The 15,699-nt window shown below is 31.5% G+C and overlaps 1 protein-coding gene across 3 annotated transcripts in view; it reads left to right on the top strand.

The window, feature by feature from the left end:
* The window catches only part of UBA6 (ubiquitin like modifier activating enzyme 6), an 83,974-nt gene that overhangs the window by 45,000 nt on the left and 23,275 nt on the right, over positions 1-15,699 (top strand). For all 3 annotated transcript variants that reach the window (XM_032334460.1, XM_032334461.1, XM_032334462.1), the window contains 8 exons: positions 850-912; positions 1,833-1,909; positions 2,481-2,547; positions 7,280-7,423; positions 8,758-8,825; positions 10,141-10,219; positions 11,319-11,399; positions 15,193-15,270. In XM_032334460.1, the coding sequence (XP_032190351.1) occupies positions 850-912; positions 1,833-1,909; positions 2,481-2,547; positions 7,280-7,423; positions 8,758-8,825; positions 10,141-10,219; positions 11,319-11,399; positions 15,193-15,270 (657 nt within the window). The remainder of the gene's footprint in view (positions 1-849; positions 913-1,832; positions 1,910-2,480; positions 2,548-7,279; positions 7,424-8,757; positions 8,826-10,140; positions 10,220-11,318; positions 11,400-15,192; positions 15,271-15,699) is intronic.

Below are 15,699 nucleotides of genomic sequence, written 5' to 3'. Positions count from 1 at the left end.
TGCCTCTCCCTCTGCTTGCCACTCCACCTGCTTGTGCTGTCTCTCTCTGTGTGACAAATAAATAATATCTTTTAAAAAAGAGACAGAGAGAGAATATAGTAGCTACTGTGTAATGAGGAACTAAGGAGTTTCTTGTCACTTAAATCCATAGGCTCCTTCTCATTATAAGCTGTCTACTACATCTCTATATTTTCTTGCAAGTTCTCAAGGTTTAACTTGATTGCCTCTTCTTTCCAGAACAATTATTAACCATAGTCCTCTACAAGGCTTAGTCCAAGCCAAAGTTTGAAGAAAACAACAGATTAAAATATAGTTCATCAAATCTGCCCCTGCATTATTTCCTCTTGGTTCTGTTCCCAGTTTTTAATAATGCCTCAGGTTTATACCCCAAGTAAATTTCAGATTGGGTGGGTGTTTGAGGGGATGGTTGGTTGATTGGCTGGGTTTTTCGGCCTTCGTGTGTTCTCTGCTCCACGCAGAAAATTTCAGCTTTGAGTATTTATTCAAGTCTTATCAGGCATAACAAATCTTGATAATTTGATATCAAAAAAATACAGTAGCTTTTTGATTAAAACAGTAGTTTTTTTCAAGTATATAGGTGTTTTCACCAATTCTTCCCAAATATAGTAGCAGGTTGTCTAATTGCATTTAACATTCAAAAAAATGAAATACAATTGTTTAAACAAGGGGCAGTAGGGAATAGTAACTCATATTTCAATAAAACCGTATTAGCCCAACCATCCATAGTTATTTCAGACCTTTGAGAGAGATGTATTCCTTTTAGTGCTCTATATATTTTGTCAAGGAATCACTCACTTACTCTGAAGAAAAATTTTTTTTTTTTTTAAGGAGCCATTGGAGACTCAGATAAAACATCCAAAGTGCCTTATTGCGGATTTTAGCAACCCTGAGGTAAATAAACACTTTGTAGTTTTTAAAGAGGAAGCAAAGTGGGGTTGGGAATTGGTAAGAGACATTTTAAAGTTGAAGTAGGCTAACCATGTATATACCTTTCTGTCAGGTTTTTTTAATAAAGGTTGGATTCACATACCTAGAGTTGACTCCCAAGAATTAAAAACAGGAATTTATTTCATGGAAAACTTTTTAAAATAATAGGAATATATGTTACTTTAATAATGATATACTAGCTTTGGTATTTAAAAAAATGATTTCAGTAATTGATGCAGATGACTTTACTAAAAGATTTTCTGAACCATGTAGGTTTTTTTTTTAATTATTTTTAGTAACATATAATGTATTATTTGCCCCAGGGGTACAAGTCTGTGAATCATCAGGCTTACACCTTTCACAGCACTCACCATAGCACATACCCTCCCCAGTGTCCATATGATCCATGTAGTTTTATATGATACATGTTTCTTCCTAAAAACCTTGGAAGCATTTATTCTGTACTTTTAAATCCCTGAATATAATTGTGCAGCAGTGAGTTTATTTGTGGTAAGGAAAGAATTATTATATGAACAATTTCCAGATTTATAAACATTGATCAAGGAAACGGATTTGGTGATATTGATTTTATACAAATTTTTGTTGTTGTTAGTTGATATTACTGTGACTTTCATGCAGATAAGGTACTAAAACCTGGGACTGACACACTATTATGTTAAATAATAGCCTTATGGCCTTTAAGTCAAGTTGTTTAACTTCTCTACGCTTCAGCTTCCTTATCTGTTAATTAGAGATAATAGTAGTATTAAGGTAATTGATTTATCTTAAGAATTAAATAATGTTTACAAAATTTTAGCACAGTGCCTGTCTAGCACATGTTATGCTGGCAATAACCGTTGAGCAATTTTTAATGTTCTAAACAGGCACCTTTAGAGATACACACAGCGATGCTTGCCTTGGACCAGTTTCAGGAGAAATATAATCGCAAGCCAAATATTGGGTAATGTTTTCTGTTTTAAATAACTTTTTTTTTTTATTATAAAAGCAATATTTTGGAAATGATAGTTTAAAAAATTTAAAAAGTAACTAAAGTCCCTTAATAGTTGCAGTACTACTAAATACACCAAACTGTATAAACCTTTATTATGACATCTTCTTTGTTCTGGTAGGAGTGGAAAGATCAATTTACTAAAATGGATTTATGCTAAATAAGAATTTTCCCACTTTGAAGTCTTCAGAAGCTACAACTTTAAAATAAAAAATCTGGGAATTACTGAGTTATGAGTCCACTATGTAATTTTTTCCTTTCTAGCCTATTAAGTCAGAAGTATTATTGCAAATAGTTTCTTCTTGTCAATTTAAAACTAAATCCTATTTATATAGCATCATGATTTTTAATTAATGCATTTATTAATCAACTACCTTCAAGTCAGGTAAGCACTTCGTGCTACCTGTTGGCAAAATTCCACTTTTTTTTCTTAACACATTTCTTAAATTTTAGTTTTGAATATGAGTTACAATTTATAGCATTTCAGAAAATTGAAATTGGGATCCTTCATTTTGAATCCTAGATGCCAAAAAGATTCTGAAGAGCTTTTGAAACTAGCAACATCTATAAGTGAGACCTTGGAAGAGAAGGTGAATATTCAAAGTTAATGGCCATCAAAAAAGGTGTAACATAGATACATTCTATATATTAATATTCTCTTACCTTTCAGATCCCAGCTTTGCTGCTTATTGACTCTGTGACAGTAGGCAAGTTACTTGAATTTGTTCTGCTTTAGTTTATAAATCTATAAAATAGCATTTACCTACCTCAGGGGTTTATTATGAACATCAAGTGATTTAATTTTGTGATGTGCTTAGAAGAGTATGTGGCATATAGTAATTACTATTTGCTATTGCTGCTATATTTTTAGTATTAATATTATCTCTGCTCATTTACTTAGTTTGTTAACCCACAGAAACTCACTGTATAAAGTTGTAAGCTCTCCTATAAATCATCTTTTATCCATTATATATTCATATTTCTTAATTGCATTTTGCATATCATGTTTGGACATTTCACCTAGAAAATGTCTTTTTCATGTTATGATGCCGTGCCTGCTGGCCAATCGTTTTATTTTAGCAGATACCAAAATAGCAGTGTTTGTGCAAATTCAGTTTTTTTGTTTTCGTTATTATACTATAAAAGTAAGAAGGAAATGAAAAGTCTTCACATTTGTGGTTAAGTGAATATGATCTCATATTTTATGTGATTAAACAAAGAAGGAAATAATGTACTGAAAACAGTGAGTCATTAACCACAAGTTAAAGACCTTTTATGCATTTAGTGGTTACAGAAAAGTGTGAAAATCTAGAAATAGATTGATGAAGTCTGATTAAAAGGAAGGATATTAAGAATTCATCAGGTTTTTTGAGATAAAACTTAAAAGAAAATTAGACCCTTTTTAGATACACAGTACACAAAATTCTCTATGCAGTTAAACTGTGCACAATTAAGTCAAAGTGTACAGTCATGTCACCACCACCAGCATCAAGATCTAAAACATTTTCGTAGTGCCAAAAAATTCCCTTATGCCTCTTTATAATCTCCCACTCCCCCAACCAATCATGCCTTTTTCTTGGAATGCCATATAAATGGAATCATGTAGTATGTAGCCTTTTGAGTCTGGATTATTTTACTAAATGTAATGAATCTGAATTTCATTCATGTTGTTGCATTTTCATTCCTATTTATTGTTGAGTAGTATTCCATTATATGGGTATACCACAATTTGTTTTCCCCTTTAGCAGTTGGTGGACATTTGGATTTCCAATATGAGCAATTATGAGTAAAAATCCTGCAAACAGTCATACAGGTTTTGGGGTGGACTTTTGTTTTCATTTCTCTTGGGTAAACACCTAGTATCGTGTTAGAGAGTGAAATGATGGGTATACGTTTAATTTATAGAAATTAAAGAAGAAACCGCCAAATTGTTTTTGCAGAGTGGCTGTACCATTTTTGCATTTCTACCAGAAACGTATGAGAGTTTGAATTGCTCTGTATTATCTTCATAATGGTATATTTTCTGTTTGTTTGATTTGAGCCATTTTAAAGTTTATGTATTGATCTTGTTTTGGTTTTAATTTGCATTTCATAGTTGACTTTGCATTTGGTGTCTTTTCATATGCTTATTTGTCACTCCTATCTCTTCTTTGATAAATTGTCCTTTCAAATCTTTGTTTTTTAATTAGATAAGTTGTTTTCCCATTGATTGAGAAAGTTCTTTATATGTCCTGGATTTCAGTCCTTTATGGGATACATGTTTTACAGATATTCTCTTCCAGTCCATGGGTTGTCTTTTCATCTTAATACAGTGTGTTTTAAGGAGTTTTTAATTTTGATAAACTTCAGAGTACCAGTTCTTCTGTATGTGGTTTGTATATCTTTTTAAATCCAAGGTCATATGTTTTCTTGGAGAATTTTTCTTTGTCCTTTGTTTTCTTTGGAAATTTTTATGGTTTTATGAGCTCATTTTTGTATACATGCAAAGTATGGGTCAAGTGTATATAATTCATATTTTATATTCATTGGGTACAGTTTTGTGCTTTTATGAGATTTTTTTATACCCTGCCAGGCATAGATTAAGGTTAATTTTTAAATATATGAATATCCAGTAATTCTAGCCCACTTGTTGAAAAGGTAGTTCTTTCCTAATTCAATATTCTGGGTATTTTTCAGTAATTTATTGAACATCTATGAGTAGGAATACTTCTGAACTCAGTGTTATCTTCCATTGGTTGTTTCTGTCCTTTTTCTAGTACCATCCTATCTTGATTACTACAGCCTTATGGTAAATCTTGAAATCCTAGGATATTTCTTAGAGCTCAGAATTATGTATTTTTCTGATTCTTACGTGTTTTAGATGTTTTCAGTAGTCTCCATGCTTGAAAGACAACTTGGCTGAATATAAAATTCTAGGCCTTACTTTCTTCAGTGGTATCTTGCTTTGTATCTTACTGTTGACAAGTTTTGTTAAGAAATGTAATGCCAGCTTAATTTTCTTATTCTTATAAGTAGTTTGGTATTTTTGCCTCATGACTTTTTATATTTTTTATCTATAAAGTGTAATAATTTTACCTGGTTATATCTCAGAATTGATCATTCAGTCCATTTTCTCAGGTATACTGTGAGCCCATTTTGATACATGGATATAAATTTTATTTATTTCTTCCCCCTTTTGATCAGTTAGGGGGTGTTTGCTGGTGGGATGGCTTATTTTGATACTTAGTTATTAAATTTCTAATTCAAAGTGAGGTGTTTTGTGTTTGGTTTCTCACATCTCCCAAATGTTCATTAAGGATGTATGATTCACTCAGTCAGATTTCATCTGCCTTGTGATTAGTTTGGAGGAGAAATTTTCAGTAGCTGAAATGTTTTGATTCTAATTTTCTGTTTCCTTCTTACATTACTTTGGTATAGTAAATTGGTTTTTCTCCATACTTTTGGTTCAGGGCAAGGGTTTTGGATTCTTTTCCAGATTACTACTTCTAAAACCCTTATTCTCTTAGGATACTGGAGTTTCTTTAATGGATTCTTTAATGGGTTTTTGTTTTGTTTATTTGTTTTAGAGGATAGGTGTTGGTGTCTTGTGGATCTCTTTGATTTCTGTTAAATCCTTAACTTCCTCTCTTCCTGTTTTAGCCTTTTGTGTCAAAGGATGTCTCCCTCTTTCTATTTATATCATTCTCTCCCAGATAAATTCTTACACCATAGTCAGTGCTGAGATCTGCTAGATTTCATAGGTTTTCAGTAGTTTTTGCACTTAGTGTGGGGCTTTCTGTTTTCTCAGAATGATTGTAACTGTTAGGCCTTTCATTCTGTTTTCTGTGGTTACACACTTCCTGCTCTCTCTGCAGCTTTGCAGTAGTATGATGTCCAAAGTAGTTTTGTTGGAGTTTAGTACTTATTTTTCTATTTACAGGTAATTTGAAGTCCATAATGTTTTGTTTCTTAGTAATACTGAAACTCTGCCACTGGTTTATTTCTCTTCTTATGGATACATACCTGTTTTTAGAGGTTGTGTGGGGAAGTTTAGATTTAGGCTGCTGTCATTATCCTGAGGCGACCAAATATTCCCCAGATTTGGCTGTTTGTTAATTAAATAATAGTAGAATCTTGGGAGATAGTGTAACCTAATGGTAATTTGCACTTTTGGGGTTCAGATTCTGTTTTATTAGCTATAAAATCTTAAGTAAATTCCTTTATCAAAGTTTCAGTTTTCTAATTTGAATGATAAAAATTATATTTCCTAGGATTATTTTATAAATTACATGTGAATTTAATATAAACTCACAGTAGGTGCTCAAATTACCTGCTTCTATTCGCATTCTCATCGTTTTTACTATTGTCACTACCACCAGTATCTCTGCATTCAGAAACGGCACAGCTTAAATGAAATCATAATCTGAGTTGCAGTTAGTGCTAAGTAGTTGAAAAATAATGAAATCTAGAATACTGAAATGGAGTGGGTCGAATAGTAAATAGATAGTAACTAAATAGATAGTATCCTCTTTTTGTATCACAGATGTCTTGAAGAATATAAGAGCCTTCCCTGTTCCCCCCCAAATGCACAAGTAGTGTTATTTTACATAGGGTTTCAAAGCAGTTGAGCCCTATTTGAATTTTAAGGTTAAGATTAAGGTTATTGCTGTTGAAAGAATAGGAAGAGAAAGAAAAGCCAGAGCTCATGAAAAGATCTTTCTGACAAATAAATTGTGCTAATAATCGCTCCAGAATCCAATTCCCCAATATTTCCTTAAAAATACTAATAAATAAGTCTTATTTCAAGAAACATCATTTCAGTTTTAAAGTATGATAATGACAACTTCATGGTGATTGGTTCTTAAATTAGTGTGGAAAATTGCCATTACTCTCCATTTTTTTTGTTTCTAACAATGTATTGCCTCATTATTTTTGACCCTTTTACTATTTTTTCCTGTAGTTTTCATTAAAACACTTTTCTTAAAATTCTGGTTGTTTACAAATATTGACTGACATCACAGAACTGCTCTTTAACAAAAACTGTAATGGTAGATATTCCAGTTAATCTTAAACCTTGCCCTAGTGAAACATAAAGATTCAAAAACTAAAAATGGGCAGTTACTGATATAGAGAAATACTGCTTATGGTAGCTAACATGCAGTTGGATCTTTTATTATGAGATTGGAAATTTTTTAGGACTTAATATCTATTTAGTAGGAAAATTGAGTAGCTTTTTACAAAGTTAAGCTACAGTAATTTAATAATTCTCACAGTAAGCCATTGAAATTTTAAGTGTCTCTGTAAAAACTATTAAGATTGTCATTTTCATGGCTTCTGTTTCAGCCAGAAGTAAATGCTGACATTGTGCATTGGCTGTCTTGGACTGCTCAAGGTTTTTTACCCCCACTTGCTGCAGCAGTAGGAGGTGTTGCCAGCCAAGAAGTATTGAAAGCCGTGACAGGGAAGTTTTCTCCGTTGTGCCAGTGGGTTAGTTCTGTATTTTAATGTTGTTTTATACTTAAAAGGTTGAATTTCCCACCCATACAATGATTGTTTGTTTTGAATTATAGTATTAATATATTATAAAAGCAACCTTAAAATGTTTTTTGATGCATGAGTTAGATGTGATATTCCACCAAAGTTTAATTCTCTAATTGAAACTGACAATATCATTGGTTGAGGCTAGTGGAATATAACCCAAAGTTGCATTCTAGGGTATATTTCCCTCATTTGTGAGAGTGAAGGAATGAATTTTCTTTATACTTAGTTTTTAGTACTATTAGCTTAGTATTCATGGGTTCTCAGGACTTTTAAACAGTTCCATGGAATCTTTGGGCATCAGGAATCTTTAAAATTCCTTCCTAGTTTTAAACTAAAAGTAAAAGCATGAGAATGGTGTAAGTATGAGAACGATCTATATATAGGGTAAAAATATCTCAAAAAAGAACTAAAAAATCCTTATTTCTGTTACCAAAAGGAATAATTGGCAGAGGGTATATCAAAGGATACCCTTCAGGCCCTTTCCTTTTTGAAAACGCTGTAACATTTTGAATATAACATTTATGTGTTAAAAAGTACCACATAGTTCTGTTTTGCTGCTTAATTACTTGATTTATTTTAACACAGAGTACAAGTTCAGTTGTAAATGTCTAATTTAGATGCAGCTGTTAACAGTATGGGGAATATAAGTTGTTATTAATATGGATTCTGTGTTGTTATAATAAACAGCCATTTAGTTATGTTCAAATTTGCCACATAAGTTACTTAAATGAAAATGAGAGTGAATTCTTTTTTTAATAAACTTTAACATGGTGTTTTTTTAAATGTTAAAATTGTGACTTCCTAAATCATTTCCCTTCTGTTATATGTAATTATAAATCACATAATATACCCAAACTGGAAAATAAAACAGAGTAGGTACTTTCTTATCTAAAAGTGATCAGATTATTTATTCAAACGTAGCTGAAATTGAATGGGGCTTCCAGAGTTTTTATGTAATTATAAATAGATTTGGAGGTGAAATTTCCTTTGGTTTGTTAAAATTTATCATTTTTAAGATGGATAAGTGACATGAATCAAATTATATCTTTTTAACAGTTCTTCAAGTTTAACCATTGTTTTAATAAAGTAATATAGGGATGTATATTGTAAAAAAAGCAACAAAAATTTTTTTAATGTATTGTTTTACTCAGGATTGGTATTTTTATCATTGTTTTCCTTAATGATTATTCGTAACTACGGAAGAGAAAAACTGCTTTTCTTTTTTTTAGCAATTTAATGTTTATACATAGTAAGTTGTGTTTTTATCTTCTACTTTAAAGTTATACATTGAAGCAGCAGATATTGTCGAAACCCTAGGTAAACCTGAACGTGAACAGTTTCTCCCACGGTAATTCTGAAATTTTTCTTGCATTTTTCTTAGTTGAATATTTGTAAGAGACAACAAGGCTAAAAGATTTTCTGCTCAAATATGCATTTGTTTTAGATGTCTTTTCCTGTAAGTTGCTGACTTCTACAGTTACTTTTTTCTCTACTTAGAGCTTATTTTTAAGTGTCAGAATAATGCAGAATCTCTTTATCACTTTATAAATAATGAACATAAAGTTTTAAATTATATGCCATGAGAATAGTTAGCATTCAAAGTACCATTCCGAATTTAGATGGAAACAGGGGCACCTGGGTGGCTCAGTGGGTTAAGCCTCTGCCTTCGGCTCAGGTCATGATCTCAGGGTCCTGGGATCCAGCCTCACATCGGGCTCTCTACTCAGCAGGGAGCCTGCTTCCCCTCTGTCTCTGCCTGTCTCTCTGCCTACTTATGACCTCTTTCTCTCTCTGTCCAATAAGTAAATAAAATCTTTAAAAAAATATAGATGAAAACAATTGCTATCTGCACCTTTTATTTGTATCATTCTTCATCTTTGAGTCACACAGCTCTGAGAATCTGATAGAAGCTTATGGATTATTCCCCCCAAAATTCACATGTCCCAAAGTTCTGCCTTCAATTTAAGTGCATTGACAACTCCAAAGCCCTACCATAGACTTCTCTAGGAACTTTTATTAAAAGTCCCTACCTGGGATGCCTGGGTGATACAGTCAGTTAAGTGTCCAACTCTTGGTTTCAGCTCAGGTCATGATCTTAGGGTTGTGAGATCAAGCCCCACATCAGGTCCATATTCAGTGTGGAGTCTGCTTGAGATTCTCTCTCCCTTAAGCCCTCCTGTTCATACTCCGTCTCTCCGTCTATCAAATAAATAAATAAATAAATATTAAAAAAAAAATTCTCCCTTACTTGATCTCAAGATCATGAGATCCCGCCTGGCTTCAGTCTCCGCATTGGGTATGGAGCCTGCTTAAGATTCTCTTTCTCCCTCGGTCCATCCTCTCCATTTGTGTGTGCGTGCACTCTATTTTAAAAAAAAAAAAAAAAAAAAAATCCCTGCTTTAGAAAATTGTCGTTTTTAGATAAACTGAAGTCACCTTTACTTAAGTCATTTGAATATAGGATATTAAATGGAGAAAGAAAAACTGATTTCTTAATAGGGCATTTGTCTTTCAAATAAGATAATTTCCTTTCAGATTGGAGGAAGTTCAGAGTATTCTGTTTAAAGTACAACATTAAGTTGGTATTAACATTAAGTTGGTGAAACTAATCTTAATAATGTTTTTATGCCTTTCTGGTTTTTGGTATATGTTATTTTCCTCAGAGGAGATAGATATGATGCCTTACGAGCTTGCATTGGAGACACTTTGTGTCAGAAGCTACAAAAATTGAATATCTTTTTAGTAAGTATAAATAATGATGACAATAAACAGTACAACCAAACTGCTATTGTGTATCCTCAAATTCATTTATTAAAGCAAATTTGAGTCTAAGTGAGTATAATTCCTGACAGAATAGACATTCAGTAGAAATTTAAGATAAGCCAAATCCATTCTGCTGCCTGTTTTTGTAAATAAAGTTTCATTTGGAACACAGCCAAGCTTGCTCATTTATGTATTGTGTGTGGCTTCTTTCATGCTATAATAGCAGAGGTGAGTAGTTGCGAAAGAAACCATATGGCCTACAAAACAAAAAATATTTACTATCTGATCCTTTACCAAAAAAAAGTTTGCCAACCCCTAGTATAAAGAATTAATACATTCAGAATTAAAATATGAGTATCATAAGTTTTGAAAATTAAATGATTTTCTAGAAATACATTAAAAATTAGATTTGGGATGGGTTTTTTCCCTCCACCATTTAAATTTTTTCTTACCGAATCAAGGAAGATGTAAGTAGAATCTGTCTTCCTTAAATCTTAATTAGTGCTTTGGCAGCATATCTCTCCCCGGTACCATAAAATTCCTTTTCCTGCCATTAATGGGGTTGTTTTTATTATTACAATCGGTTGTGAAAATATTGCTGATTTTGTAGTAATTGTTTTTTAAATAATGTTTTGAGTATTAATAGGTGTTGTTGAACTATGGAAAGTCTTAGAGTAGGTAACTTCATCAAATGAATTTTGAAGATTATCTATAAACAAGGAATGTTTTTCATCAAAATGTTGCACTGATGTTTTGTGTTTGTTTCTATTTCATACAAATAATTAGCTCAATTGTTTGCTTTTGTTAGAATAGTAAAATATCTTCTGTTTAAAGGAATTGTAAATATTAAGCTTTTCCCTACTTAATTTATACCTTTTTTTCCTTTAACTGAAACCATTAAAATAGTATAATAAACTAGTTGTGTACTCTAAAGTGAATCACCAATGTCCAAATTATTTTAGAAATCATATGTATATATTAAAAATTGGCATTTGAAGAAAGTTAAGATGAAATTTCCTTGTAGTAAGTCATCTTAATTGTATTTAATCTGATATATTTCATTTTTCCTCCTCTGTAGGTGGGATGTGGAGCCATAGGCTGTGAAATGTTAAAAAACTTTGCTTTACTTGGTGTTGGTACAGGCAAAGAAAAAGGAATGGTAAGATATAAATCCTTGAGAATTAAGTTTATATTTCTGTTGCTGCTCGCTTTTGTACTATATTTGACTGCATAGATCTGAAATACTAATTTTTGAGGAGAGAATATGCTAGAAATTGGGAGATTCTGATTCTATTCTGACAACTTTTTGAAAGTTAGTGATCTTGTGGCAAAATAGTTTTTAATTCTCTGTTCCTCCATTTCTTTTTCTAATACTATGAAATTGATATCTCTACTTTCTATCTCATAATGTAATTATGAAGATCAAATTCTTTTGAAATGGGTTTGCAAACTATAAAGCACATTAGAATTGTTATTATTTCTATTAAGATTCCTTACGAATTATTAAATAAATCTTAAAGATGGGAGCAGCTAACATTAGAAAGTGGCAGAGTTCTCAGATAAATTTTCAATTTGTGATTATCAAAAGAAAAGGGAATAATAAAAACTTCGGTGTAGTTTAAATTCTTAAGATGATAAATGTGAGTTAATTGGGAAGCCATGTCATATATTTAAATAAGAATATATTTCACTAATTTGTTTTGCCTTTGATATATAAACTAGCTTCCAAGAGTCGTAATTTCATATTTTATCATAGTGATTAATAGTAATGAAATGACTAAAATTTATATGCTAGTTCACAGTTTATAGTTATATTAACATTGTCTTCATATTCCACTTAAAAACTTAACTATCACAGTTGTAGACTGATATTCTTACATACATATTTTTCCTGCTTAACATTTCCTAAATGGTATTTCACAAGCCACTGTTAGTTCTAGTGGTTTTAAAAGGTATTTCTAATTAAATAAATAAATAAATAAGTAAAGGAATTAAGAAATCTTGGTTACCTAAGTTTGGGAATCACCTGAATATCTTAACTCCTGGAAATTCATAATGCGTATCAGCATATAAAGGTACTATAGTAAATAATCCTATTGATTTCAGATGACAAAGCACAGTAAGTTAATGTGCACACATTTCTATCCTGCAAAGACATAGACTTGCCATATAAATTATTCTCTTTTATAGTGTTTATAAGTGTAGCCCGACTAACTGGGAAGAAGGAAGGAAATATCCCCAGGTTCCAGGAACCAAGAGAGAAATTAATTTCTGAGCTAAAAGCTGTGGTTATTCACAAGTGTATATGAGTATATGTCCAAAACATTAAATAGAAAAGGAAGTAACTCATGAGAAACTGTTAGTGAAGAGTATGTACCATACTGGTGTGTAGAATCCAAAATTATATCTTATAAAAACTTCAAGGAGAGAGATCAATATAACAGTTAAGACCATTGAAATCTTCAGAGCACTGACAATAACAAATGTGGAACTGCATTGTGGTGATAAATAAACACCGAAAGTACATAGAATTATGCGAAGAAATTAACACCCATTCAAGATAATTCACAATAAAAAATGACAATCTATGAGAAAAAAAGTACCACCTGGAAGAATAATAAGTTAATGAAAATAGACGAACTAGATTACAGGAGTGCTACAAGTAATAGATCAAACTTTAAAATAAACTTTAAAATGACCAAAGATTTTAAAAAAAAAAAAAAAGGGAGGGCGCCTGGGTGGCTCAGTGGGTTTATCCTCTGCCTTCAACTGGGGTCATGATCTCAGGGTCCTGGAATCGAGCCCCGCGTCAGGCTCTCTGCTCAGCGGGGAGCCTGCTTTCCCCCACCCTCCCGCCTCTGCCTGCCTCTCTACCTACTTGTGATCACTGTCTGTTAAATAATAAATTTAAAAAAAAAAAAGGAATAGAAACATGAGAGACGGAAAGCACTAAAATTTTTACAGAAAACCAAATAAGACTTTTTGTGTAGTCAGTGAACCTAAAATTCACATACAACTGAAATGAGAATTGATGCATAGACGTTAAAAACCCAGAAAGCTATCTTTCTTTTTTTTACGAAAGCTGTCTTTCTTTAATGAAAGAGGATTCATTTGTATAGTCCAACAGAAGTGTAGTAGAATTTTCAGAGAGAAAATAGTATACTATTTAATATTAATTATATAATAACAATTATTATTTTATATATAAATATAGTTATTATATAATTAATATTAACAATTATATAATTAATATTACTATACTATTAATATATTATTAATATACTATAATATACTATTAATATTAATAGTGTATTATAGTAATTGATAGTATATTATAAATAGTATGCTAATTATACTAGTAGTATAATTAGCATAGCATACTAATTATGATATACTATTAATATACTATTTAATAGTAATACTATTTAATATTAATATACTATTTAATAGTATACTATACTTAATAGTATAGGGGGAAATAATTATCAACCTGGATTTCTATACCCAGCTACATTATTTTTCAAGAGAGGTAAAGATAACTGACAGGTGAAATGATGAAAAATGATCATTTATTGGTTCTCACTGAAAGAACTATTAGATAATATGTGCAGTGCTTCAAGTAAGGGTAAGTAGAGGCATTTGTCAGCATTCTTAGATTTAAATAAACATTGGGATTTTTTAAGCTTTAATTAAAATATTGACATTGGGGGTGGGATGATTAAAAATAAGTAAAATGTTCACTGATATTAAAAGAGAGAGTTCAAATATCCTCTATTCGAGAGGAAGATACTGTATTAATTTTAGAGCTTAGGTCACATGTGTGTGTGAAAATTTTGAGTATAACCGTATAAAAATAGGTGGTTAACTTCCAAACCAACTTAGTAAGGATTGAGGGGGACTGGAGTTAAGAAAACTTAAGACTTCCCCAAAAGGGAGTGAATAAAAAAGTGGGGTGGGGGAGGTAGGAAAAAAGCCTAATATCAGTAATCACAGTAATCATATATTGATTATAAGGTTTTTGTTAAAAGACATTTTTTATTTGATGCCTTTTGTTTCCTATTTTAAAGAGACACTCTAACACATAATTGTATAGTGATGTTGAAAACCCCCCAAAAAACCGATGTATTCAGGTAATACCAGCTAAAAGAAAGTGAATGTGAACATCAGTCAATACCTAACAACTCAAACACAATATAAAGTTGATACATAAACTGGCTTCTAGCAATACTGCTCCTAGTTAGATCTTACACAAATGCTAATCTAAGTGACAAATGCATGCTTTTCAGATTATCTTGGATCCGTTTATTTTAATTTTGCATCCCTTAGAATGTCTGCAAACTTCTTCTTAAGGGACCAGATTGCAGCTGTTCTAGGCTTGTGAACCAAGGATCTTTGTCACAACAAGTCCGCTGTCCCATTACAACATGAAAATAGCCATAGACTGTACTTAAAACAAATGGCATGACAGTGTTTCAACAAAATTTATTTATAAAAACAGGCAGGCGCCTACACTGTAGTTTGTAGACCTCTGATGTAGCAAGAGTTCTTTCAAACTGAAACATGCAGACATTCTTTCCAAATTTGTTGCAATTGAAAATAAATATGTTTAGAAAGAAGAGCTAACTCCTTTATGGCTAGTCCATCACATGTTTCTAAAATATGGTGACATTTTAGCCTCTTGTTATGAATAATTAGAAAAAAGTTTTGAACACGAATTATCATCAGTTTTAGCAGTTTTGTTTGACATGTTCCCATGCTGAGCATTAATTATAGATGAACATAGTATAAAAATATTAGTATTGGTAACCGTTGGAATATTTGTATTATAACTTCTACCAGCTAAAATGATTTAGAATAACTTGTGGGAATTATTTTGGTCTTTCTGAGAAAAGCTAAATAGATGTAAATTTTTCTCTTACCTAATGTTAGCTTTTTTCTATTCTTGACATTAGGTTACAGTTACAGATCCTGACCTGATAGAAAAATCCAACTTGAATAGACAGTTCCTATTTCGTCCTCACCACATACAGGTTTGTTGCTACTCTGTTTCAAATTTAAAACATTTGTTGTGTTATACAAAAAAGAGGGTTTCCATTTTATAAATAGAAAATGGTGCATGAGCAAGCATAAGGTGTTTTTGTATTATTAGACTCTCTCAAACTGTCAAACATTAGGAATGACATTTGTGACAAATATATAATTATTTTTAATGTAAAAATTGGTTTTTATATTGATTTTGGATATAAAATCTTAAGTTGTGAGTCATGGGAAGTATTTCTTTCATTATATAATCAAGATGTATCTACATATTTAACTTTAGAAACGAAGGTTACAGATTTCCTAATTTAAAGTTTTAATAGCTCACACATTTGACAGTGTCTTTTTTGGAGTCTTTATTACAAAATAGGTAAAATTTAGCACTTAGAATTTTTTTGCTCTTTGATCTTACTATTTAATGT

The sequence above is a fragment of the Mustela erminea genome, chromosome 2 (assembly GCF_009829155.1).
Source record: "Mustela erminea isolate mMusErm1 chromosome 2, mMusErm1.Pri, whole genome shotgun sequence".
Classification (NCBI taxonomy): domain Eukaryota; kingdom Metazoa; phylum Chordata; class Mammalia; order Carnivora; family Mustelidae; genus Mustela; species Mustela erminea.
Note: the sequence above shows the minus strand (reverse complement) of the source record. Positions and strands in the feature narration are given on the sequence as shown.